The 27,800-nt window shown below is 39.1% G+C and overlaps 1 protein-coding gene and 2 long non-coding RNA genes across 12 annotated transcripts; 2 read left to right on the forward strand and 1 right to left on the reverse strand.

Annotated features, from left to right (window-relative positions):
* Positions 1 to 438: 438 nt before the first annotated feature.
* si:ch73-206d17.1 (tyrosine-protein kinase STYK1) lies at positions 439 to 8,207 on the reverse strand. Of its 10 annotated transcripts, none has more exons than XM_064299292.1 (10): positions 8,013 to 8,207; positions 7,384 to 7,444; positions 6,270 to 6,422; positions 5,322 to 5,540; positions 4,691 to 4,872; positions 4,101 to 4,184; positions 2,330 to 2,547; positions 1,951 to 1,991; positions 1,717 to 1,813; positions 439 to 1,232 (listed from the first exon to the last, which is right to left on the reverse strand). In XM_064299292.1, exons 2-10 carry the CDS (start codon positions 7,427 to 7,429, stop codon positions 1,061 to 1,063), a joined length of 1,212 nt encoding a protein of 403 aa, XP_064155362.1. In that variant the 5' UTR covers positions 7,430 to 7,444; positions 8,013 to 8,207; the 3' UTR covers positions 439 to 1,060. The 10 variants fall into 10 exon arrangements, with proteins under 10 accessions (XP_064155362.1, XP_064155364.1, XP_064155368.1 ...); XM_064299294.1 differs by having other exon boundaries at positions 7,384 to 7,483; XM_064299298.1 differs by having other exon boundaries at positions 6,270 to 6,416; positions 8,013 to 8,206.
* A 2,491-nt stretch (positions 8,208 to 10,698) lies between these two features.
* Positions 10,699 to 14,683, forward strand: LOC135234569 (uncharacterized). The gene is made up of 4 exons (XR_010324134.1): positions 10,699 to 11,185; positions 11,489 to 11,517; positions 11,910 to 14,244; positions 14,527 to 14,683. It is a non-coding gene; the product is annotated as an uncharacterized LOC135234569 (long non-coding RNA).
* A 5,945-nt stretch (positions 14,684 to 20,628) lies between these two features.
* Positions 20,629 to 26,874, forward strand: LOC135234570 (uncharacterized). The gene is made up of 4 exons (XR_010324135.1): positions 20,629 to 20,865; positions 21,156 to 21,256; positions 22,989 to 23,097; positions 25,042 to 26,874. It is a non-coding gene; the product is annotated as an uncharacterized LOC135234570 (long non-coding RNA).
* Positions 26,875 to 27,800: the final 926 nt, after the last annotated feature.

Below are 27,800 nucleotides of genomic sequence, written 5' to 3' on the forward strand. Positions count from 1 at the left end.
TAAGGCCCATGGACTGGCTGGTCTAGCAATTACACCAAGCAGAAACAAATACCACCCAGGTCAAGTACATGAAGTAAGAACCTAGTGAAACATGATTGGCTCACCCTATGGCCACAGCCTACTTTAGGACAGTCACATACACTCCCTGGCTCCTGTACACATTTATTGATATTAAATTTCCACGGTTCTGCGCAGAGATACATTATTCAGAAAGAACATGTATATATCCATTGGAGATGAAAAGACATTGGCTGCACAGTTTCCCACTATGGAGTTGGATACAGATGTATGTCTACAAGGATCTCTAGAATAATATATTCTTGTAAGATCCCTACAAAAAAATAATAATGGAAACAACCCTTTCTGTTGTAGGAGGGTCACCACTTTCTGCTAAACATGGCAACACTAAAGGAGTGATAGTGACCAATCACAAGTATGACTCATTGGGAATCATATTTATTAGAGCACAGAAACATCAACACAAAGTATTAAAGGCAATTCCATACATACCGTATGAATAAAAACACAATTCAATATGAAATTGTTATGGTCCCGAACAAAATGACCAAATCAGTTTAAATCCAAAAGTGATTAACTCATGCAATTGTTGACAACAATCCATTTAAACACATTTATGAGCAATGGGCTTGTAAATGTAAATATTTTGTAAATTTGTGATGGTTGCCAGCAAACACATTCCATACACAGAATTCACTATAGATCACCAATGGTGTGAGAATGTAGACATCATTTGATGGATCTACTTTTAACAGGAATTAGAAAAAATTCTGTCGTCCAAATACTTTGTTAAGATATTGTTCAGAATTTCAAGTCTGGGACCTAAAATCAGTGGTTTGTTTGTATGATTACTTGCAAGTGAGAGACTTCAAGTGCTCATTTAGTGCCTACATACATCACAACCTTTCAAAGCCTGCAAGGATTACACCTTGCCTGTTGCAGCGATGATGTGAAAAATTCCAAACATCCACATTAATGTTGCAGGAAGTCCATCTTTTCAATGTCCTACAGTTTTCTAGGTGGGATGACCCAGCGTGAGTCGTCAAGGAAACACACCTGCCTTCTTGCTGTACACAAAAATGTCCACGCTTTCTTGGGAAGAAAGCGGTGTTGTGTCAGCAAGTTCTATGTAGGATCTGAGGAGCCTGATGATGGTGGAAAACGTGGGCCGGTCGTGGGAGTTCCACATCCAGCAGTACTTCATGAGGTCGTACCTGAGAGAGGAGGAGGAGAGCACAGTGGGTCTCGCAGCAGTGTTCTCAGTTTTATCCTCTCTTTCGACAAACAGCTGGGCAGAAATTCTTCTGCACTGCTAAAAAGTATGTCTTAATTGTTTTAGTCTTGTACTGAGACTTAAAATCTTATTTTGTGCCTCTCAAGTAGAAAATATTACCTCCACAAATGAAATTGTCTTACCCGACTGGCAAATCTTGAAATTAGTAAAACTGTCTCACCTCATTGGCAATCTTTTTGTCTCATTTAAGAAAAAAGTAATCAACATAAGATTTGAAGTCTAAATATAAGACTATGGCCAGATGGCCTGTGGGGCTATGTGGGCAGAGTTACGGTCAAGGGTCATTTCAGACCACTACACTGATAACAAACACCGGCTTCCATAGGCATCTATGGAAGCTGCTATCAACTAGTTTTGAAGCAAGTCATTATGGGGATAAGGCTCCATCGGCCCAGTGAACTTACAGTGGAGTTCCGCAGTGTTCTGGCTTCTTCATCCTGTAGGAGTTCTGAATTTTTGGAAATACGTCCAGTGGCTGCAGCTCAGGATATGGTGGCGCACCTGTGTAACAACACAGCTGGTCATGACAGAGCTTTATTGCATAAATACAATAGAAGTTACATACAAAAAAACTACAGTATGTTTTAGAGGAGTTGATGAATGCAAAGAGTGTAATAACAGCTTTTTGGCCACCTTACCTAAAGTGACCAACTCGTAAAGGAGAATTCCAAAAGACCACCTAGAAAAAAATTAGAAAATTAGCAATACAAAAGGGGGTTAAAATTTTGGGTCAGCACCGTAAATGTAACACGATTCTAACCTAAATAGTTATAAAGTAGGTCATCTGACACAACAGTCAACATTTTCAATGCTATCCCATTTTGAGGAGGGTGGGGCAGATTAAATTGGCCATGTAACTAAAATGAAAACAGACAACTGCCCTGCCAGAACTTTGAAGTCAAACGACACTTTGAAAATTTCCTGTCATCTTCAGCCTTTCACTTCAAAGTTCTGAGTTGTAACCTGTACTCTGCTGCAGCAGACAGAAGGGGGCGGGGCCAAAGAGTGCACACTCACACGTCACTACTGGTTGTCATCGGGAGGCGCATTATCCGCTCCGGCGCCTGCCATTTGAGGGGCACCTCCGCCGCCCGCCGCTTGGCCACCTTGCCCGATTCCCAGGCCTCGAAGGCCATGCCCAGGCCTGTGACCCTCACCGAGAGCCCTGCGCCAATTAGGACACTCCTCGCCGCCACATCGCCATGGACCAGCCTGTGCTCTGAGTGCAGATATTCCTGGGAAGGACACACCATGGATGCCACATCAAAGGCTATGTAAAAACAACATTAAAGTGAGAGAGTATTGCAGTGGTCCTATTCCATTATCCTGGAAACCCACAGGGTCTGCTGTTTTTTTTTCTCTATCCACTTTTGACCCAAGAGACCACATGAGGCCAGTTAACCATAATGAACAATTAACGCTATGAACAATTTTAAGTTATCTATTATGTACCAAGTAACAAGGAAAGTACCCACATCAGGTACTGTACTTTCCAGGACCATGGCATGACAGAATAGTCAAGCATTGCACAATTTCTTGCACTACACTGACATCTAGAGGAATGTACATGAATGCCCACCTTATGTTCTGGAAAAGCACGCCTGTTAGGCTATGCAGAATATGGCCGTTGTTTTTGAACATTTTACAGCAGCGATGACCGCTCCAGGACCTGAAGGTAAGTGGCTTTGTGCCACCTTTCTGCCCATAAACAGATCGTGCCAACTTAGCCAGTCTTTCATTAACAGACCTGGGGTCTTTTTAGGCTTGTGGTTTGGCACGATACACACAACTAGGACACAATTGCAAGCCCAGTTCTCTTATTGTCACCCACAAATGGAGGACTGTAATTAAATCTGCGATCCCAGGATATATTGTTGTATAAAGCAGAGAAGGACAGCCACAGATTCTACCATCTAAAAAGTACATAAAGGTGTATTTAAAAGCTCTTTTTCTCATGGGATAATCCTTTAACAAAATGTTAGCATAGTTCAAGCAGTGCTGTATATCCCACAGTATGCAGAATGTGTGATCAGGTTACCAAATAATAAGCAATGTACATATTTCAAGAGTTTCATAAGCGTTATTCTTATTGAATTCTTGCAAATAAATGAATACAAAATACATTCTAAGTTACATTTAAGAACAAAGAACACATTTGTTCTTATGTTGCACATATATGTTGCTCTATAGCACCACCAGGTGGCTTGGTTTGACCACTACTTTGTCATTTGGACATTTTTTGACAAGTAGAAAAATTTACTCCAGGTGCACTTTGTGAGTGCTTGCGGCAAATGTGTCCCTCATGAGGAGAGGGACCTGTGTACCTGTGTAAGTTTAGTGTCTCTAGGTAAAAGCAGGGCACAGGGGCTGGTCTCATGAAGGTAGAAAACGTGTCATGTGTGCGATAACGCCAGCAGCTGTACAATCTGCACCATATTTTAAAGGATCCAAATGTTCAGCCATCCAATGAAAGCAAAAGTTACTTCAAAAGACAGAAAGCGAGGAAGAAACCAAACAAAAAACAACAGTGTTTCAGCACCTGTGGTGTTTGGATCCCTAAAAAATCGGGCTTCCAATTTTAGAACCAGAGGTAGCCCCAATCGTTCAATAGTTAACATGGACAGACTGTGTTATATAGATAGATACATGAATCATTTCCATTATCTATCACCAAAAGCATCACCATTATTTATATTATAGGAGTGACTCATAATGCCATAACTGATAACGCCTAAATATAAACTCAACACTGACTTCAGATCTGAATTTAGTGGAGCGTAAGACTTACCAGACCAGCTGCTACCTGCTTTGCCACCAAGAACACCGACCTCTCAGAAAACTGCTGTGATTGGCTTGGCGTTCCGGGATCCTCCTTAAGTGTGAAAAGTAAGGTTAAGTCAAACTTTAAAAAGTTTAACTAAATAATTAGTTAGTCCACAGTTGTTACACACACAATGCATTCCACAGACCAGTTTGATTCAGAGTACGTTAAATTATTGGCAAAATAAACTGACCATTCAAGACTATTGCATGGGAATAACACTGTTTATTTATTATAATTTAAGAAGACATTAAGTGCAAGTTTTCACAAGGTATCTCTACAAAAGGTCTAATAGTTATTGCTTAGAATTTGTTTTTCCAGTGATGATATTTCAAGTCAACTAACCCCCCCCCCCTCCCCCCGTTTGATTAGAGCCATTTCCTAACATGGACAGCACTGTGCAGTAAGTGCAAGCACTGGACTGAAATTTATCACAGGGACCTTTATAGCTTTGGGCTGGGGATGCTTAAAAAGGTCTCTGCGGGAAACAGAATCTGGGGTCTATGTGATCGGCTGATAGAACCCGGGGTCTAGGTGTTCGGCTGATGGGGTCTTACGTTGTGGAGGGTCCAGAGGAAGTGGAGGAGGTTTCCTGGGCTCACAGCCTCCAGGACGAGGTACATGGGCAGGCGTCGGGTCTGGAAGAAGAGCATCTGTACCAGGTTCTCGTGCTTGCTCACGACGGTGTGGAACTGTGCCCAGTTCACAAACTCTTTCACCTCAGCCTGGCTGGTACTGTCTGAAATAACGGTCAATGAACGAGAGGCTTTTACAACACTTGTTTGATAAAATCAGTTATTTTTAAGGTACATGAAGTGAATGGTTTGACACAAGTTTAAGAATAACTGTGGGGAAAAATGAAACCCACTGCCACAGTCTGGGATTTAAAAACAGCTTGTTTAAACAGCCCACGATAAGGACCTAAACAAAACATAACCATTTAGCTAAAACGTGGAACAACCTGGTTATATTAATATGAAGTTATTTAGCAAATGCCCATCGAACCTTTAAGACACTTCTCATTTGCACATTACCCATGCAGTATACACTGCTTTGACCTTGTGAGACCCTAGGGAAGAGAGCTGCAATCTTAAGGAAACAGCATCATTGCGACACCTTCAATCCACTTGCATTACAGCCTCAAAGATACAACACCTCTAGACAGCGGGCCATGTGTTGCCTAGTTACCTCGGAGCGTCTTGACCACCACTGCGCTGGTGACCTGGCCTCTGGTCAGCTGGCTCTGGCAGACCGGTCCATACCGCCCCGTGTGCAGGAAGTCCAGCTCCTTCAGGACCGCGTCCTCGGGGATCTCCCAGGGGCCTAGAGCGTCCCGGGCAGGGCCTAGTGCCCCTGACACCGTCCCCGTGAGCACAGACCCGGCCCCTGTGCTGCCGACCGTTGCACCTGCCCCAGCAAACCATGTTCAAATATCAGAAAACCATTGTACTCCTGAGCTGGAGATTGGACCATAGCCACCAAACTCAGAATGTGTAGGTTTTGCACTCAGAAGCCTTTTCACAATCGCATGTCCTTTACTGCCACTGTACATGTCAGCAGGAGTGTTCCATTAGCCAAGCCATCATGACAGCATGCTAAGAAAGAATATACACTGATGGACATGCTTTTGACCTGAGTGCAAACCATTTACCAGTTGTGTAAATCACAAACCAAACCATCAGGGCCTTCTTTACTTAACCCATACACACTCATAGTGCATCTCTGAGTTTAGCAGGACTAAAGCTATTTCTAGGATGGCCACATGTACACTACAGCAGTTTTTCCAACTCTTGTTAAACCAGCACAGCTCTCAGTACATGGTAAGAGAGTATTTAGGCTAAATCGCATCATGTCACCCGTCTGCTCTGGCTCCCTAGTGATGAAATGAGTTTCCTACAGTGGTGAGACACCAGAGATGCTGACAGTCTCGAGGCGCATGTGCACCAAATCACCAACGCAATGGCTATTCATCGACAACATTCAAATGTGAAAGCTATTTTCCAAACTGACATCTGATGGGCAAACACATAATTGAAAGAGCAACAAAAGTCTAAAAGACTGTATAAGTAGAGACCCTTTACAAGTTCAACTAATTATTAATGTCCTAAGAATTGAGAATTGGGGGCACACTTTCACCATTTGAATTACTGTAGGAGACCGGAGTCCCTGCTGGCTCTCGCCTCTTGCAGCAGACGCTGTACACAACGAGGACAACCACGACCGCGGTGGTCACGGCCAAGAGGACCGGTATGATGATCAGAGCATACGGAACAGGCTGTACTCCTGAATTCAACACAGGATAAAAAATGCATATCATGGAGCCAACCCAACACCTGTGTCACATATACAACAGAACCAAAAAAACACACACGGACCTATGTATGCTATTCAAAGGTCCAGGAAACCTAAATCAGTGAATTATTTGTTGATGTACAGTAGCTCAGTGGTACAACGTTATTACACATTGAATGATCTGCAGGTTTACTGTAACTGTACAATGGTAAAGCTTAGCTTATGTAGCTTTATTTTGCTTTGTCTGGTAGTCTAATGTTACAGCACAGGGACACCCTGCTCTAACCTAGCAACGAGGAATGGGTTACATATCTAATGGCTATGAATTCTAATGAACGCAAGATGCACACGCACCCTGTTCTTATCTGCTGAACAGGAAAGATAATCTAATAGTGTTTATTACAATTTAATGGTTATAATTGGGTTAAAAACTTGATAGAAATATTAAGACAATCAATTGTCACTATGAATCCAGTTTCCTGGACCTTTAAATAGAAGCAGAGTACAATATAGAATATTTTGGCTAGGTTTTTTATTTTATTTTAATTTTTATCCTGGAGATATGACAGCAAGACAAACCTACTAAAACTTCAATTATAAAATTAAATTTGAATGAACTGATTATGTGCTACCTGTGTACAGATAGCCTAGCGCCAACGTGATATTTATTTTTCCCTTATCTAGAAAACGGAGTAAAATAACCTCAGGTATGTTCCAGATTAATGTGCAAGGGCATGGTTTTGGGGTGGTGATACAAGAAGGAGAAGTCATATGACATAATTTGTATTCTACTTGCAATGACGTAATTTTGCAATTTGAAGATAGATTATTTTTTCATAAAAATTTATAAAGATTGATTCGTTTGGTCTAGTCCCCATTAAAAAGTATCTTTGATTTAAGGTTGAGTGATAATGCGGGAAGTATAAGCAAGTTATTTTGAAACATAATTTAAACCTACCACACTGACTTCCGGAGGTGTTGCACGGGGGTGTCTGCAAATCCATTGATAGTTCTCACATCTGAGGGAAACGGCAAACTTCAAACTACTCAAAAAGGAGCTACAGGTAACCAAGCGTTATAAAACAGCATTTAAATGCCGAAACCGGTCACAATTCATGACAGTCAATCACCCAAAAAACAAAACAAAAAACACTCAGACTTTTTTGCTGGCATCTTACTGGTTCGTTCATCATGTAGAAGTAGCCTTTCTTCCACTAACGAATGATAAATTTCCAGTTTAGAGTAAGGAAGACAAACGATGTTACAGACACATCAAAGTTGTGCGCACGTGCGCCTGCATTGGTATTTTGGGCATGGTTCAGCCTGCGTGAATGAGGAAGTTCAACACCGATGCACACCCAGATAAGGGCTTTAAGGTCTCGAGCAGTCAACATTAGCAGCAGCAAATCCGGGGATACAAAACAGGGATAAACCAATCGAATTATTGCAAACCACCATGAGTACGATAAAGGTCGTCTCCTTTGTAGCGATGGCGTGATCCAAGTGCATAATATGGTCTTGAAAATGCGTTTTTCCACCTGTGGGTAAAGTAATTTTCTCTTGTGTTCTGATTGGGCGGACACTGACCTTAAAAGAGGCTTTACAACTGAACTGACAGTTAATATATAACAAGGAAGATAAAGGTCTTCTCCAAAGAAGTTCACCACAGTCAATTGTCATTCGGTAAACTACCCTGCATTATTTACGTCCTCTGGAAGATTGCGAGTGAGGGGGGAAAAAGCCAAGGGAAACCGCCGAGTCTTGGCAGGCACCTGAGCATGTGATTTCTTTCCAGAACTTGTAGGTTTATTATTAACTAGGGTCCACGCAGCTGATTCAAAGTTTTAGCTACAGATGAGGCTATCTTTTATGCTTGTGATTGCGTGTTCTGGTAGTGAGTCATAAATGTTTGAGAGATAGACTACACTAATCAAGTAAAGACTTCTTCATTTGTTCTACTAGAATTTGTGTATTGTTTATTTCAGTATCATATATTTATTCACAGAAATAACTCCTGTATTAGTGATTTTGATTAACTTAGTCAACACTTCAACAAATGCCTACTTGTATTAAGACACATAATACCACAATTATACAAATCATGTTAATTGCAAAAGGAAAGTATAGAATTATGATCAACATTGTTTTTGAATAAATTAATTGTAGAAATGTATACATGAATTTCAATAAGGAGCAGAAATACATTTGAAATAGAATAGTGCCTTACAGTATGGGGAAGAGCCGCACTTTCCATTGTCTACCAAAAGTACAGATTGTTCAGGATGCTTGGTTCCTATTTGACAACTGGCTTGTTTACACTTCCACAATGCACCTCCAGAAGAGCATAAAATATCAGTGTTGAGCTGACTTCTGAGAAGTGTCAGAGAACATAAAATTAGCTTTGCTGATTAATCTGTATAGGCCTTTCCTAAAGCAATGAACTGACTTAGAAGCAACCATGTTGCTGTTCTTCAGATTGAGAAGCACTCGACATATACACTGAACCTGCACTTTGACAAACGGAGTCTCTTTTGCAATTATCTCAGCAAAATGACATTGTATCCTATCACTCTTGGGTTGTGCTTTTGGAATCAGAGGGTAAAATCACACACATGATACAGTATTACCAAGGGAAATTATCCACAATACTTAGAATTACACATCTACAGAATTGTGATGTGGCACTCCAATCATGTAGTCATACTTTTTTCTTACTTCATCAGCAATACAACTGATCTTCACCACATTACACCAGTTATTGCTGTACTATTGAACTGTAGATATGTTAGTGTTATCACTGCTGGGTTGTATAACATCAGAAATCACTTGCAAAACAATTATGCTGTGGTTATCTGTGTTTTGAAATCTTCACACTAAGTGGTTAGAGTTGATACCAATTAACCACTGCTGGTGTACGATGCAAGCATAAGTAACAACTAATACTGTGCAAATACAGCATTATCTGCAGCTGTGCAATTCATTCCAGCTGTAAACAAACATGACTGATCTGTGTTAAAACTGCAGATTCACAGCCAGTTCCCATTCGAAATATGTAAAAAGGTTTCTGTTTACTCTGTTGTATTTATGAATCATGAGCGCCTGAACAATGCAGAGTATACTCAGTCCTCTCAGCATAATTACAAACATTTAAAAGCCACATCAATTTTTGCACAGATAAAAGGGTGTGTTACTGTCATAATACACGTGTAAACACATTCCCTACAGCCAGACCAAATAAACAAATATATCCTTCTTACATGTGTCATATTCACATTTTGGTTTTATTTTACAGCTCTGATAATGACAATTCAACAGTCGTTTTCATGGCTATAGTTTTTGACCCTCTCCATTTAGGCTTCAGGGCTAACTACTCAACTGCGACTTCCCTCCCTGCAGTCAGTGAGGAGCCTCATGCCACGAAGGCAGCTTCTCTCTCCTCTGTTCTTATCTGCCACGGCCTCTCGGCAGCATTTGACTTGGTTGATCATCAACTCCTGCTGCCTTCCCTATCTTGGGGATTTGCAGCATGGCTCTCAACTGGTTTGCTTCCAATCTTGACTCACTCTTTTCAGGTTTCATGAGGTGTGCACTTCGGAGACTTCAGCAACTGTTAACAGGAGTTCTCCAGGGCTCAGTCTTTTCTTTATTTTCCAAGTCTGATGGCTCTGTCATGTTCTCCCATAGCCTTTCATATCATTCCTATGCTGATGACACACAACTCTCCCATTACGCGTCTATACCGACTCTCCCCTACATAGCCTATCGCAATCTGGATATAGCTTTGCCAAACTGATTCTGGAAATAATGTAGCCTACGAACACTAAGCTACACGTGTGTTGCTAAAGTTAATTGTTTTAACTTCACAAATCATTGTAACCACTTCGGTGACGGTCATATCAATGCAAATGTAGCTAGAGTTACCTCATGGATTCTATAAAACTTGGCCATCCGCAAAAAAGAAATCATACCACAGTGCCAATTATATCCACAGTATCACTATCACTCACTCGCGTAATCGACATGTTACAGTCGGGCTAGAGATGGTTTTGCTAACTTCAGGCGGGAAATATTTTAAACTACGTGCAACCACATTCACGTCAATGCAGCTAGCGAATAAACAACTCAAGCGACGTTGTCTCTTCAAAATGCGTTCCTGACCGATGGCTTGTGAAATGAAAGAGGCTACAGCCAGCATCTCGTGGGCATGTATGACAAGGAGAGGGGAGGAGGGAGCTGACTGGCTACAACTTGTATTTGGTAAAATTTCTGTAAATGTACAATTGATGTTTTGCAAATTCATTCAATCAATAAATAGTTATTCATTTGAGTTGTGGAATGCAAAAGGTTTTAGCTAGTTGCATGTAGCAATAGCCTATACGTGACAGAGTATGTCTACATCAAATGGATATGCACAATATTCTAAATTGTGCTAAATGAATGTGCTACTGTTTATTTAGCGTTCTTTAGACTTGTGTTGTAACCACGGTTACTGTAACTTGTGACTGAAGCTAGTGTTGTGACGTCATACACCGACCCTTTATTCCGAAGATAATAAGAACCTTGCAGTTGATTGTTATTTTCAAACTCGAAATCACTTCACTAAATCGATTTGATAACCTATGCCCGGGCGGTTAAATTTTTGATGACATACTATTTAAAAATTTAGAGCAATAGAAAAGACACATACTGCGCTGGTCTTGAAGACTGCTTGCCACACTGCCGAAATAGCCTCGAAGCGACTAACTACGGGGGCAACCGAGGTAACGCAGTTTTGTCTCTAATTATTGTGTGTATTTATTTACTTAACGGAAGGCCAGTAAGCTGAATCTTTATCATGGTCCAAATTTTAAAAATGCAATCAAAATCTTTTCACGATGCAGGATAGGTCTTGTGGCACTACGATGTAATGGCTTTTGATTATACGTACCTTAGCTTATCTCTACCTCTAGTGGTGGCTTTTCTGCAATGGTAAAAGCATCTTTTAAAATGACTTAAAGTCTGATAAAGTCTTGCTAAATTGTGCTCACTGTGGTAATGTTCCTAAGCTCTTTTTTGCATCTTAGATGAAGCTCAAGCAGAAGGAGAGCAGCAGGTAACTAGATCAGTTATCTGTGTGTGTGTGTGTGTGTGCTTGGGAAAAATGTTAGATAGCACCCTGTAATTCTGAGCTGTCAACATGCACAGTAGTACTTAATAGCTGTAGATGTATGCCAATTGCCATCACCAAGTTATCACCAATTTAACACTTTAAGGTGTAAGGTCACATATAAACATTTAATGCTGATGTACAGTCACTACTTGTCATAAGTAATGTAGTTCTGGAACACTTGATAAAAATAAAAATATTCCAAAAAACCTACTCTTCAAAGTTATCTGTATTGTAAATAGCATGATAGGTACATGTACAGCAGGAGTACCTCACAATACTATAGTTGTGACATGTTAGAAATCTTGTCAACACATTTGATTTTATTTCAATATTAGGAGACAACAGGATGGACCTAAGGGAACATTGACAGCATATGGACACAATTTCATCCTAGAATTCTTAAGCCTCTACTCAAAACATGAGGAAATCCAAATATATTTGGATGAGGTAATGGCAGTACATCAAATCATATCCTGATATTATTAATGCACTGTTACAACTGGTTTGCTCTTTAAAACTTTGTACTCTCTAAATAGTTTTTTTGTGTATAGTTTGCTAAAATAATTTTGGAAAGGTTTTGTACTCAGTCCACCAAGGTAGAACACAAATGAATTGTTTTTGATCCCAAATGTAGAATGAAAATGGAAAAATAATCTCTTTGAATGTGTATAATACTGCATCATTTTTTTTCTTTAACTTCACTGCATTTTATTTTTGGGATACATTCATAAACCAGAACATAAGCCTTGGCATTTCTTCACAAAAGAAGAGCTTCATCAGCTGAAGAAAATTTTTCCAAATCCTTTCCTGAAGTACAGAACCCATCTGCCCCATCGAACACCTTTTTCGATTCTGCTGGATGCGGTAAGTATGGAGACAAAAAAACAAACCCATGAACCCATATTGGTTTTTCATAGGAACATTTTTAAGAACAAAACTAAGAATAATTTAAGAAAGGTTTTTTGAATGAGGCCCAATGTTTAGAAACACTTAATATTGTAAATATTTTCATATTTACATACCAATTTCAAATAAATATTTAGAAATGACATGAACGTAAATGTATAATTACCAATAAGAGAACGTTGTGCTATATGACATTTAAAAATATATATTAACCATGTTATTGTGATTTATGACCTTTGAAACCCTTACCGCATTGTCCCTAAAATTCACATTTGGAGGTCCAATCTTTCAGGCTGTCAGCATTAATGGTAGTAGGAATGAACAGGGTGTGCTGGCGTGTCTTGCTAACTTCATGGGAAAAGTGCAGCTGGAAAACTCTGGCCCACGAAAGAGAAACTGGTATACGCTGGAGGCCACCGTCGTCTGTATCTGTGAGCATAAGGAAGCAGGAGAAGATTATCCAATTAAATACTATGGGGCGTCTTTGTCCTGCAAAGGCCAACACACAAAAGAAATCATGATCGCTCTGTCTTGTCTGCACACATGGCATGACTACATCTCCCATGCAGTCATGTCAGGTGACGAGGGCGCCACAGTACGATTCCCAGAGTCCGTGAAATGCACGGCTTTCAAAAGGAACTGGGAACAGAATGTTTATTACAAAGTGGGGCCCTGCGATAAGTGCAATGGCACTTTCCTTGGGGTCTCCTTTGTCCCAGAGCATAAACCAGATGGAAAAGAGCCGGTTTGGCCACGTGGCAACTGCGCTGAGACAGAATGTCTAAGTAAACTCCTTAAAAGTAATCCAAAGGTCTGTCATGAAACAAGAGCTTTGCAAAATAACACGCCAGTAGATATTGATCTGGACACTATCAAAGACAAGGCAAGAGACACACTGAGTACACTTTTAAAGGGAAAAGACTGTGTGATCAATAGAAATGATTTTGTTTTCTATCAGCCCTCTTCCAGTGCACAGTAGGAGTGTTACACCTTTGTTGGGCTCTTGTGTTTTGCTGGTACTGTTGTTTTATCTGGATTTTAACACTCCCTTCTCTCCCCACTCTTAACCTGCACTCAAGTGTGTTTTTCAGGGAGAAGATTTGCTGTCTGGGCCACATGATGTGAATCCATAGAAAACGTATTGTAGAGCCTAGAAAAACCCTAACACAAATGTGGTATGTCCCAACCACTCACACAAATTTGGAGCCTCAGGTTTGTTTGGGTAACCAGATCTTTATGACATCTTCAAAAATTCTTCAGTACCTGTGAGATTCAAGCCAGGGCAAAATGGGGTAGGGGCCCTGTCAACTCAGAGGTGTGTGTGTTCTGTATGTGTGTCTGAGTGTGTTGCCCTGAAAATATAACTGCATAGCTGTTGCATTCTAATTTTATAATTTTACAAATGAGAATACGATATTGAATGTTTTTTTATCTTTATGTTGTAAAGTTGCTTATTTAAATATTTCATCTGTAATCTTACTGATGGTAGTTCAAGTTAGCTGTAGTTTCATGATTTGTGGATTTCCTTGGTTGCACGTTTTCCCAACAATTTGCTCTTTCATTTGAGCACCTTAAACGGGACTGGTGGAGTACTTCCAGCAGTTGTATTCCAGTACAAGGTAAATGTGGACAAAATGTTGGTGTCTGTTGAGTTCTCTTGAACCCTGAACAGGACAAAGATGAACATGGCAGCCTGAGCACTGACCAGGATTCTGGAGTCTTCGCCAGTAACAAGTAACGCATGAGAGAAGATGAACCGTTTCGGTAAGCAACCAGTCCTGGGCAGGTTAACTTGATGAAATTAGAGGTGCCCTGCCTGAATGGGTGGATTCTGCACCAGAGAAACGGTTGAGCAATCTTCTGTGTCTGGACCTGTTAGAAAAGGGCAAGGCCACCATTTCCCTGACATCATTCCACTGAGGGTTTGTCCAGCACTCAGCTTGCTTCATCAGTATGTGCAGGTCTATGTCCAGCAAGGGTTGTTTTGCAAAACAATGGATTTATCTGAAAAATAATCGCTCAGGTGATTTTGCTTTCTTCCCACAGGGAGCTTGTTCAGGCGGTTGCATGACCAGGCCTGTTACCAGTCAGTGGACAAGGTGGTAGGACTGGTGCTGTATGAACTGCAAATGAGCTGGTATCCATATCAGGCATTTTGGCAACCCAGACAGAAATGGGTATCTTAAACAATAACATAGTTTTCATTTTTCAATCGTCAATACTACTGAAAATGTCGTCCAACTCTCGTACTTTTCCTACCCATTAGCCAACCAAGAAGCTTATATTGTTGTGCAAAGTAATACAGGTCTGAAAGATGTATCTCCACGTTCAGAAAATGCAACCTATTATTAGGAAAAACAGGAAGTTTTTACCTATTTTATATCAAAATGTGAGCAAATTGATCATTTCGATGGGGACTAATATCAGTATTTCGGAGCCAGGCCAAAAAAGTACACAGGCCAGATTCTTCGTAATGTTCAATTATGCTGACCAACAAGAGTGTGCGGTCACAGGCGCCAGGGGGTGCCATTGCACCCCCCTCAAATTTATTTATTAGTTTTACCCAGGAAGAATGAGAATTAAAATTTAGAAATTATTTTTATAAAGTTACTCTTAGTAGATGCATCTATGACTTAACTCGAAAAAAATTTAAAATATATTCTAGCCTCTCTGGGTAGAGTAGTCGAGTGGCACGCATTGCTATTTCAGCAGAGCCTGTCAGGGGTTACTTTCTCCTTTTTACTGGTGGGGACACTAGAATGGATTAAGCTGTGAATAACCTCAGCAGGCTATCACAATGTGGCGGTGCATCTTGTGTTTCTGGTTCTTTTATTTCACTTTCATCTTTGCAAAGCTATAGAAAATGTATCCAACAACTCAATCCAACTCAACAAAGTTTGGACAGATCGGAAACTGAGTGTAACTTTTGTTAACAGTAACAGGTAGCCTGTCTATAGGCTACTTAACACAAAAACAAAGGTGGAGCAGCTGAAAACAATAATTTCAGTAAATCATCTGAGTGAAATGTGTTAATAACATAATGTTAAAGAATAAGCATGAAGCATACTTTTTAGTCTTTCTTTTAGGCCAGAGCAGAAAAGGCACCAGCACCACCAGCAGGGGCTTTCGTTGAGAGTGAATGGTGGCTTGAGGTTCCGAGTTCATTCAGGTGGACGTAATTTTTTTCTCTTCACCCAATGTCCTCCTCGTCTAGATTTATAGGTTTCCTCTGCATAAAATGAACTGTAACGTATCTCCATTCATTCATTATCTGTGCCCACTTATTCCTGGTCAGGGCCTCGGTGGGGGCTGGAGCCTATCCCAGCATGCATTGGGCGAGAGGCAACACCAATAAATTTAACACCTTCTGGACAAAAAAATTAGTATCAAAGAAAACATTGTGACTAAATAATGGATCTTAAAATTTGGCCAATAGATAATTGTCCAATTACTTTTGGTCCCATAAATAAAAAGGGCTTTTAGCATATAAATACCCTAAAATTAAAGCTGACAGTCTGTTCTGGAGTACAGAGTCCAAATAAATAAATAAATAAATTGTGTCGCTGTCCAAATCATTTCGGAATGCACTGAAGCCTAAATAAAGCTTGTGGCTGGCTATCATGGCCTGAATTGTTTTTGCTTGTTATGTCAAATTTTTACTTGATGTACTTCAATAAGCCTAAAGATTAGCTTGATATAATTGTCTCATTGTTAAATAGATTATTCAATACATTATAGCAATGCAGGCTTAAGTCACTTAATGCACTTTCTGCATATAACTAGGCATAATTTCCTGTATGAAATTGTAAAAAAGGGGTTAATTATTACAATAAAATGAATTTGATACCAATGCCTTTCTTCCCTTTTTATGAGCGAAAATATACTTTATACTTGCTAGCTGGCTAATTACGTCATTAGCTTGCTAGTTAGTTAAGCTAGTCAAGTATACAAAGTTAGTTAGCTGGCCATGATGCTAACCAACTTAGTCTACCACTAGATAGCATATTGTCCTCCACTGTCCTACCGTTTATAAAAACCTTGCCTAATAATCTAAGTTATACATTGCCCAACCCTTATAATTGTGTAGACAGTCAATTGCCCTGTACCTTCCTATTAACATTTAACTTGAGTCTAACTACTGACACCAGGCTATCCAGTGTAGGATGTGCTCCCCTTTAAAGCTGGGTTCCTCCTGAGAGATTCCCACCACATACTTTTACCTGCTGTTTTTTAGGGGTTCTGACTTGGTTTTCTTATTTTTTTCTGTAAAATTGTCTTTGTGACTGTGTCAGTAAAAAGTGCTGGGCTATAAAAAAAAACATCACCTTCTTTACACAGCTTCTAGTCCAGGCCCGGGCACTCCAGGCCCTGGAGCAATCATCCTGGCATGAGGTACTCTCATGCCTTAATTCCTGCACTTCCCTTCTCGCCAGTCTCCCTGCTTGCGTCACTTAGACCCATGCAGCTAATACAAAATGTCTTTGCCTCCTGACTTGTCAACAGTCTACCCAGCTGTGCTCATGTCACACCCATCCTCCACTCACTGCAGTAGTTCAATGTTACAGGGTGCATCACGATTAAAACCTTGGTACTAGCCTACTGGGCAGCGAATGGAACAGCTGCACCATACTGCCAGTCAATTTTCAAAATGAACACACCGGCTAGATCTTTCCCATCTGCAATCGCCTATCCTCTCCCTACATGGTCACTTCTCTCAGTCCTGATGCCTGTCTAATACCGGCCCCACAAAATTCCTAAAGTGGTCAGGACAGTATAATCATTCAGTCTCCTGAAGACCCACGTCTTCTGATTGCATCTAAGGTTGCCTCGCATCTGCACCTATAGCCCTCACACCTTTTGTTTTCGGTAGCATTTTTATGTTCTATGATTCTCTTCTTAGTACTTTTTACGAATGCGGTCTGTAGATATTTATAATTTCTACTTAATATCTTGGTTAGCATAGATAATCTTAGAATTTTTACTGTGGTTCTTGCTTAGCATATATGATTAACCAGATCTGCCACTATTGCTTGCATGAATCAGGTGAAAGCACTTAGGTTTCTCCTATATTATAAGCAGCTCTGGATAAGTTATATAATGAATTATACCTTATATAATGGAGTTTTCAACTGAATCTTTCAGCAGCACCAGTCACTTGGGGATATCATTCAGGATTGGAGGAGCTATAACTTTCACAAATTCAAAAAAGTACATAATCTTGTTGAAAACTGTTGGAAACAAGTAATCTTGGACATTCAAAGAAATGTTTTTTTTTTTCTCTGCTCCTGTGCTTTGTTTACATAATTGAGTTACCAACCAGTGAGAATGAAAAATGATTAATGATGCTTTTTTAAAAAAAGGGTGGGGGGATTGCCACATATTTCAGTTGTCAATACTTAGGCAGAACTAGAAGGAACATAATGCTCTTTATGTGTGTAAAAATAATGAAGGCAAACTCATTGAGGCAAACATTTCGGTGTCACTGGAATTACTAATCCCGCATTCAGTACACAACAAATGCTTTTATAAAAATATTGTTGATGGTGACATGAGACTTCTGTCAAATTGAGAAACCTAAGTTTTGAGACCTTTATTTTTTGTATGCATAGACTGTCATCAGTAATAACCATTACTGTGTCCTCACTGAGGGGGCATGTGATGTCAAATAAGGGGTTTAGTGAGTGTGGTGTTATGTTCATGACCACATAGGTACAAATTCATCTTGGTGTGTCTAATGGTGAGTAAAATGACATGACTTTTTGAGGTAAATTATTGTGATAATGTGATTGGAATAATTTGTGATAGGAAAAAATTGGCTAATATCATTTGGTTTAATTTTTTTTCCATTTTAACAGACACACTGTGTGCAAAACACCTGCTGTCAATCTGGAACACAATGTTATTGGAAAAATTACTTTTTGTGGTGCTGGTAGAGGAGAGGCAGAATGTAAGGACAAGAGGGAGAAGCCACTGCTCCTTGTGATGAAAGATGTTCTTGCAGGTTTCATAAAATTCATTTTAAGACTTTTTAAGACCTTTTAATGCCAAATGAATTAATGAATGAGATTTAAGACCCAACTGAAAAACCAGTATTCACAACTGAATACAGGGTTCTGAAATTACTAATAGACAGCACAAGTAAAAAGACATCAATTACTTATATTTTGGCAAATGAGTTAATGCTGAACATAGAAGACAAATTCACAGTTTAAGAAAAAAAAAAAAAGAGGAAAAAAAAAAAAATTATGACCAGCTCCAGGAAGTGCAGTTTTCCACCATGTTGTACAAATTGGAGCCAGAGATTGTGATATAGCTTTGGAACACCTATTATTGACTGTCCTTGACCCATCTGCAGACATGTCACCTACTATTGCCCTAATCTTGCTGCAGATACTGTACTTACAGTTACATAATAGAAACAAATCAGATTAATGGTAACTACATTCAGTCAGTTGATTTAGTCACAAACGTGAATGTTCCTTGTCATAAATTGGATTCATGTAAACCAGGTAAATCAATATAATCAAAAGTGACAAAACAAACATTAGTCAAGACAATGTTCCTTACATTGCTTTACTTATCTCCACACAAAATATAGCATTAGCTATGCATTGTGACCAAGCACAATGAAATATAACGAAATGAGAGCATGATGTAAGATTTGAGTAAAGTTGGGTCCCATCTAGCCATGACTGCTAAATAAATAATTTCCACTATCCATTTCTGTGTGCAACGTAAACACTACATTAATAAATGTGCTACTAGTCAGAGGGTGCAATGAAAAATATATTGAAGACACTTTAATACCTTTCAAGGACTTTAATTTAAGTAATTGAATTTATGGACTTTTAAGACTTTTTAAGGACCCACGGGAACCCTGGACAGAGGAGCTGGCACAGAGGAAAAGTTTGTGAGGTGGAGTTTATTTTTCCTCACTCATTCCTAACTCCATACATGAAAGTGACCCCACAAGGAAGATACCAAAACAAGCACAGGGAAGGACAAAACAAGATTAAAAGAAAATAAAAGGAGGACAAAAATGTCTGCGAAGTAAGGTACGATGACACATGCCAAAGTGGAGTGGGTAAAAGTGCATACTATGTATGATGAACTGCTTCCACAGGCCATGTGGAACTCACCTGCAGGGAGTGTATCTTTCTTATACCGGGAGCTGAGGCCCAAACAGTACTCCAAGTGAAGCCCCCCTACACCCGACCCTCTATTAATTCCCAGGACTGGAACACACTTGATCACATGACTGTTTTACTTTGTATGCTCTAGATGAGCACAAGCATACAGTTTGGAACACAACAGGTGTTCTGCAAGGTTGTGTATCGTCTACTAATAAAGCTGTTATTAGAGATGGTTATTTCAACTCATAGTTTGGTTGCAGGAGCACTGAGTTGCACAATCTTCACGTCCTGGCCACTAGGGGGCTTGCACAAAGCGGAGAAAGGGTGTAATATGCTCCATACTCAATGGTCCATTTACTTACACTAAAGCACATGAAAAGATAAACAACAGCAGCACTTTGACAGTGGTCTTCATGGCATGGCATGGAAATGAGTGTCATAATCATGACATACCCGTCAAGAAGTTCCATGTCCATTCATAACTATGACATACCGTTATGACATAATCTGAAATTTGCACTATGACACAACTGACATAACCTGCATAAAAGGCTCACTATGACAAGACTTGTTATAACACTGATTCACCATGACATTTAAAAATTACTATGTCAATAGTTGAAGGCTGTCTCATGTGCCAGCTTGCCAAATAGTGATACTTCATGCAAAAACACTTTGTAATTTTGTAAGTTTATATCCTTTTATATGTTGGTCGGGATTAATGCACCTTGATACATTATGTACCAATGTAAATAAAATACCAAACTTAAAATAAGTTCTGCGGCCTGCCATGAAAACTGCTGCATTCCAATAATAAAACTTTACCCTTAAAATATTGTATATAGCAATAGCTTATCGTGGACAGAAAATAAAACTTTCACAGACAAAAAATAAAAATCTAAGGAAAGAAATAAGAAATAATTCCAAAATGCATATTTTTTATAAAGACATTTTTGTTCTATAGATACCAGTTACACCTCGTCCAATCACAAGACACAGTTACACAAAGATAGCCTAGCTTAAGTTAGAAAGCCACAAAAACCCAGGAAGGAAGTAAATGACCATGTCCCTGAGTTCGGGACTTGGCATTTATCATTACGTTTCGAGTTTAATATTTTCTGTGTTACTCTTCTTGGACAGAGGAATTATTGCAATTAATTTTCCTACCTCATACACACATGAACAACTTGACGATAATGACACTGGAATGTTATTACGCGACAACTCTTTGAAACCACCACCCGCACCACAGGTGAAATTAGCTTGTTAACTAGCTGGGTAACTGTTTGAAAATAGAATGTATATTTTGAGAGATAAGTTAACTGCAGAACTTCAGTTTTCATCCATGATATAACTACATGTGAAGTTGGGTGCAGTTTTCGCTAGTTTCGGAAACAAAACTGTAAGCGAAGCGTAGCCGACGTAGCAACCTAGCACACTGTATACCATAGTAGCCCACTAGCTAGCTAACATCTGCTACTGAATTAACTAACTTGCGAGATAGCTGACCAAATTAATGTTTGCTACTACTGTGTTGTCCAGGAAAGAATACACCCTGGAGTTATTGCATCCGTGGTCGTCGTGTCATTAATCGCGATTGTGGCTGCAGTTTTCATAATCAGGAAATACTGTTTTCACCACAGGTAAGTGCAGGAATGCAATATTCAACAAGGAGCGCAAGTCTTGCCGAATTCTTCAGTGCATTGGTTTTGAAATGGGATGATACACTGTGCATGGGCTGCATGTCTACTCTGTAGTCAGTTAAGTAAACAAACGATACAGCGCTGCGCAGATTTTATGCAAAATTGCAACACTGTCCTCTGACGAGTCACATACCAGGTTAATTCGTCACAGTAGCCTATGTTAGGAGTAGGTTGACCTTAACCTTTAGCATGGCTTGATAGCACAGCAAACCAATGACAGCAATATAATTTACGTACCGCGATTCGACACGTCAAGCAGCATTTGGTGATGGGTGCCTGTTGAATCTAATTGGGGATTCCATATTGGGAGAGAAAAAAGGAAAAAAAAGTAAGTCTGTCAGAATGCTACATTTCTGATACCTAATATCTATATGATACCAAATTGCAACTACATAATTACCATTAGAAGTATTAAAACATTACATACCATAAAGAGGTGTTACTTGTGCCAACAGGATATGAACATATACTTCATGTACTTAAGTTTGAATAAATTTCATACAACTACACATTTCCTAGCTTCAAACAGTGAATTCTGTGCACGTATTTGAACTCATTACTTTGTTCTTATGTTTAAGATTTTCCCAAAGAAAATATTAATAACTTGTAATAACTGATCGTTAATGTAACAAAATGTTGCTCCAAGTGTCAACAAAAATGTAATAAAATTCAATAATGTGATAAATCGACCAATAATGTAATAACTATGAAATGCACATGCCCATGGAACATTAAGAAATCTTTCCACTGAGGAGTTCCCAGTTTATTTGCTTTGAGTGGTACTTCCTCCCTGTTGGGATATTACATTACATTACAGGCATTTACAGGGATAATGGTGGAATTCCATCAGGATTGACTGGGGGTTGCTTTGGGTTGTCTGCTGTCTCATCATTGTCTGGTGAGCTCTTTCAATGCCATTGTCCCTGAATACCAGATAGCCAGATATCCTTTACGTTGTCCACCATGGTTTGTCCTCATTCTCACAGCTCAGAGACACCCCTAATTCATACTGTATAGTTTATGCTTTAGTTAAGCCCCTCATTGAGTTTCTCAACCACAGCAACCGTGAATCTTTTACCTTCCTCTTAACTAAACATGTTATGCGCACATATTTTCTGAATGCATTTACTGAATCATTTAGATCTACACCGTTTTAATTTTAAAGGCTGAAACAAGAAGACAGTCCATTTCTAATTAAATGTAACTGCATTTGAACAGTGTGCACTGTGAAGTTGGATATTTCACTAAGGTCAAGTTCACTTGCTCTTTTAAAAAACCTCTCGGCTGGGCATCAACATTTTCAGGCCACACCTTTTCCTTTTTCATAGATTTTTTCAGCCTTATTGATTTTTAAAAAGCCTGCATCGGGTATGAAGGTTGCGCAAAACAAAACAGTAATGCAAGTTCAAAGGTCTTTATGAAACCAGTTATTTTTGTTTCAGTTTCTCACATAGAGCTTTGCCTGTCTGGCAAGGTCATCTGCCTATGGTGACTCCTGCACATCAATTCACAGATGAACTTATTGCCTTGCATTCACTTGCCAGCTAATATAGAACAAAAATACTCTTCCTAATAATATTCCTGCAGGAAATATTGAAAGTAGCCATGGTGACGGGGTCGTCTGCTCTGTAACCACATGGTTTGGTTTTTTTTTTTTTTATGTTAAATGCAGCGAGGCTACGTACAGATACTCGGTTCTGAGAGGAATGGAGGAAGATGGAACTGCTGAAGATCTCGATAGCGACGCTGACCTTGGACCGAGCATAGAGGACTCAGACGAGGTGAGACCTAATGATCTCCTCCTATGTTACTCGCCCACTACTGGCGAGGTAACTCGTGTGGCGATGTGCCCAAATATGGAGTTGAAATTCCCTTTAGGGGCTGCCTGGTTTCGCACACTATTGAAGCACTGGGTGCTAAGGTGCACATCAATAAATCTTACCTACTGGATTGTCCTCTGGTCTGTTGAGGCCCTGTAGTCTGCCTGTGCCAGTTGGCCCAGGGTGTAGTTTGAACTAACAGGCCTTGATCGGTACAGTCATTTACATCATTACAGACCTTTTATTTAGTCAGGGCAAGGTCACCTTGGTCTTTGGAAAACCAAAATCAAATTTGACAGGAGGGCATCATGGCCAAAAAGCACTGTTTAAAGGCATTTCTCCCATTCATAGAATTAAAAAATCACAACCGCAAAGAGCACACAAATGTCATGCAACATAAATACAGTGCAGTCTAAGTATTTGGGATGTGACACAATTTTTGTTGTATTCATAGTCCCCCCCCATTTGCACTGTATATGCAGTGAGCAACATACTGTAATTTTTTCAATGATTTGGCTCTTTTATTACAAATTTTAGATTTGTAATTTTAAAAATCATGTGGTTAATACCATGTGGTTAAAGTGCACACTCCCAGCTTTTATTTAAGGGTATTTTTGATACATTTTGTTTTCATCATGTAGAAATTACAGCACTTTTTTATAATAGTCCCACCATATCTGGGCATCATAATGTTTTGAACAACTGACTTCTGATTAGTCAGAAGTGTGTTCAGTTGCTTCCTTAGTTCAGGTATAAGAGAGCTTTCAGTATCTAGTTTTGATTGCCTTTGGAGTCTATTATTGGCGATTGTCAACATGATGACCAGAGACCAGAGTTGTGCCAATGAAAGTCAAGGAAGCCATTATGAGGCTGAGAAATACAGAGACATAGGCCAAACCTTAGGCTAACCCAAACCTATTATGGTTTGGGACATCATTAAGAAGAAAGAGAAACAGGGAACAGAGAAATAGTTTAGGCTGTGAGCAGTACATTTTTATAATTTTGTTTTTAATGCATGTAAACTTTTTCTACAGCAGTATTTAAACAATGCTCAAACCTAAGGTAAATAAAACACCATAGATTTGCAGTGCTACTCATATTTGGGGTACTGTTAGCCATGGCATTACTCCAAAGCAGTATTTTATTATAATATTAACTCATGGTTAAAATCCTGTCCAAAGTCATTCACTTCCCTTTGAATAGATTTCTAAGTGGTCTCAGGTTAATCTAGGTACGCTTCTGTGGTAAAACTTTCATAATACAGGGCAAAAGGGAGCAGGTTAGGGAGGGAGATGCTGTGGGGTGAGGGTTGGTGTTATAATGTGTTACAAAATATGAATGTATTTAAATTTCTCAAAAAATTTCACCAAAACACAATGAAAAAAAGTACTTTCATGCAACAGTCATGTTGGGTTTCTTGAACGTGATGTTAAAATTAGCTGTATGAAAGAGGGGGAAATATTACAATCATACATTCATATTCCAAATAAAGAAATGGGATATGCAGACGTGAATAAAAAATGAATATACAAATGAATAAACTAATATAATCGATATGTCATCATTTCTTTTTCCATGTTGTATGTTGAAAGAAACTGAACACACATGCCCAGTTGTAAAAGAATGTTCCTTCAGCAAGCACATTTTTCCCCATAATGGAAGGGATATCTTGGAGCAATTTTCTATTTATCCTGAGTGGCTTCAACAGTATTTACTGCTCCCAAGATAGGGATTTAATCTAAAGAAATACTATTTTCTGAAGTACAGTTTATTGTAAAAATCTGTGCTTAAACATACAATGGCACCATTGTGAAAGGCTAATGATTATTGAAGGGTAAAATGTATTGTCTTGCTTGCAACATTTTTAATATGACGGTACTGAAATTTCTCTCTTTCTCCCCACAGGATATTTTGGAATGAATTGGAACATTGTTCTTCTCCAGGAAAGTTGTGTAGTTGTTCTAACTGTTCTAACTCTTATTTTTGGGAGCTAAAATAGGTGGTTCTCTTATTGATTTGTTTTCTGTTATCAGTGTGTTTTGTATCTATTGGTAATTTGGCTGCTGTAGGATTGTTTGGTTTCTTCTTCAGAGCTGTTTTTAAATATATTTTTCTGAAAGCTTAGCGTTGTTCCAATTTCAGTCCTGTATCAAATGCTTTCTGTTGTAAGCACCAAATTAAAAGCAGTTTTATTGCAGTTCCATAAAAAGTATTTATAAAGCACATAAACTGCCCAGCCAGTATTTATGCACAATGAAAGATATTTTAGATACCTACAAAAGTCTCTGACCACCATCCGGCTTCAAAATGGCTGGTGTAGGGGCATTCAGGAGATTGTGGTGTAAAGCAAGAAAATACACTTCCGGTACCTTCAAATCAGCTTGTACAGCAACATTATGCTTCAACTGATTAATATATTCACATTTATTCACAATTATAAACATCAGTTTTTATAGCGTCTACTTCTTTTCAGTTCTCAAGCAGTGCCGACTGTTCACTGCCAGGGACTTATGTAATAAGGCTGATACTGAACACCTTTTTCATCACAACTTCCTTGAGCTCAGGTTGCAAGCACCATATGAATTACTTCCAACTGAATATAAGATTTAACATCATTTTTGTAAAAATAATCAGTAATTAAAATACGCACGTTGAACCACTAGTGTTTGATTTTGTTTAACCTTTATTTATACAGGGTAAGCTGAGTGAGCATGCATGCTTTTACAGCAACACCCTGTTAACCCCCCCCCCCCCCAATTACCTTGACCTGCATGAATTTGTAATTTGGAATGTGGGAGGATACTGGAATACCCAGAGGAAACTCACACAGACATTGGGAGGAAATACTTTGCTCCTACTTAATTTAGTAGTAATTTAAAGTGAGTTTCCTTGCTTTGGACAACAAACCACATATGTCCCTATACTTGCCATTTAAAATCCAGAACGTCCTCAGAAACTTATGTAAATATCTTATGCACATAATCCTTCTTTGTGCACAAAACCTTCAGAGTCAGGTAAAAACTTACTGGAAAAAATAGCAAATAATACCAAAAAGCCCCAGAAAGTAAACTGTCAGTTCTTATTCTAATACATATTTATGTTGTTTGTGTGTATATTTATGTGGAGTTGTGTTACCCTTGTCATTCTCCCATTTAAATGGTTAACTTACTGTGTTACTAATTTGGTTTTCTGTTACTGGAAACCTGTCTGAAAAGAGTTTCAGTAGGGTGAGATTAGCACAAAATAGCTGTGAACTTTTTTCATTCAAAGGAAGAAGTCCAAATTCCGAAATCTGATACACCAAAATAATTTCTTGTTCATTTTTTTCTTCCTGGTTTCCTGTTTCATTGGTCTTGTGATTAGTGCTCACCTTGTTTCCAGGAAGCCTTGGGATTCCATGAACAGTGTTGTCACATCAAAGAAAACCAAAAAAATGGTTCCCTCTGCCTCTGTACAGTGTGGTTGAAGGTTCAAATCCCGGTGGTGTTATCGTCAGCTGCTTCAAATCTTCATTTCATATTGATTTTTTTTCCAGGATGGGCACAATACATACAGGAAAAATCCATGTGACAACGATGGTGCTTTAACTTGAATTAAAAAAACTGAACTTATTTTTATTTTTTTAAATTGCATTAGTGTTTTTGTGCCTGATGTCCCTTTGTGTTTCCATTGTGTGTTTCACAATAGGCAAAATTAGTCTTTATATTTTGGAATTAAATATGGCATGTGGAAATGGTCCATTGGAGTATTTTTGTCTTGGTAAAATAAATAAATAGACATACATATCATTTAATTTGTTAAATATTTAAGACCAGACTCATTTTCAAATGAACACAAATGAATACAGACAATTACATACATTTAAGAAATGCTCCATTCATCTCCATTTTAAAATGGAGTACATCACATTGTGCTAAAAGTATACAATTAACCTAAGTATCTTAAGTATTACCTGTTATCTGACTGAGGAATAACAGATCAGCTGATATTGCTGATGGATGAAAGATGAGGCATCGTGTTGCCATGGTAGCAGAAGTCTGTGCAATGCATTCTATACGGACTAAGGAGCTTCAGAAAGCCAGCATCATTACCTCAGCTGGCCCTGAGTCCATGTGTCTTTAAAAAAAAAAACATCTGAAGTAGATACTATTACAGCTGCCCTAAATGGGAGTCCTAACTGCTAAACCCTTAGCTGATTCCACTATGACATATAAACTATTACATCCACTGTTAGTGCACACTTTCACCTAGAGCACCTAATATTCTTGACAATTATATTTACTGTACATAACACACAGAGATGTAATTTATGGGATCAATTCAGGCCTGCAATCATTACTGAACGCAAAATAGACATGCCCTTCTCAGGAATCTGAAACCGTTTGTTTGCAAGTGCAGCTCTTTAACCCTGTCTTCATGTGACGTGGCAGGGTTGTGTTAGCCCTGGGTACGAGCTCAGAGGGGGGAGAACTGCCCTGGGTCCCAGCACTGTACTCTTGTTCTGCACAAGCCTGCTCCCAGGACCTTAAACCCAGCATTACACAAACATCACAATGGTTAAAATAGAAAAAAGTATATACAGTATAAAGTACTACAGACTGTGCATTCTCTTCAGTATCATCTTTTGCAGGCAATTATCCTCTAAACATTTCCTTTTGAAATGC

The sequence above is a fragment of the Anguilla rostrata genome, chromosome 11 (genome assembly GCF_018555375.3).
Source record: "Anguilla rostrata isolate EN2019 chromosome 11, ASM1855537v3, whole genome shotgun sequence".
Classification (NCBI taxonomy): Eukaryota; Metazoa; Chordata; class Actinopteri; order Anguilliformes; family Anguillidae; genus Anguilla; species Anguilla rostrata.

Excerpts from the sequence above, each read along its gene's own strand:
- si:ch73-206d17.1 (XM_064299292.1), bottom strand. The coding sequence starts at position 7,429 with ATGGATTTGCAGACACCCCCGTGCAACACCTCCGGAAGTCAGTGTG. Across the intron at positions 4,185-4,690 it reads TCCTCTGGACCCTCCACAAC|GAGGATCCCGGAACGCCAAG; the intron begins GTAAGACCCCAT and ends TTCACACTTAAG. Across the intron at positions 2,548-4,100 it reads AGCAGGTAGCAGCTGGTCTG|GAATATCTGCACTCAGAGCA; the intron begins GTAAGTCTTACG and ends TGTCCTTCCCAG.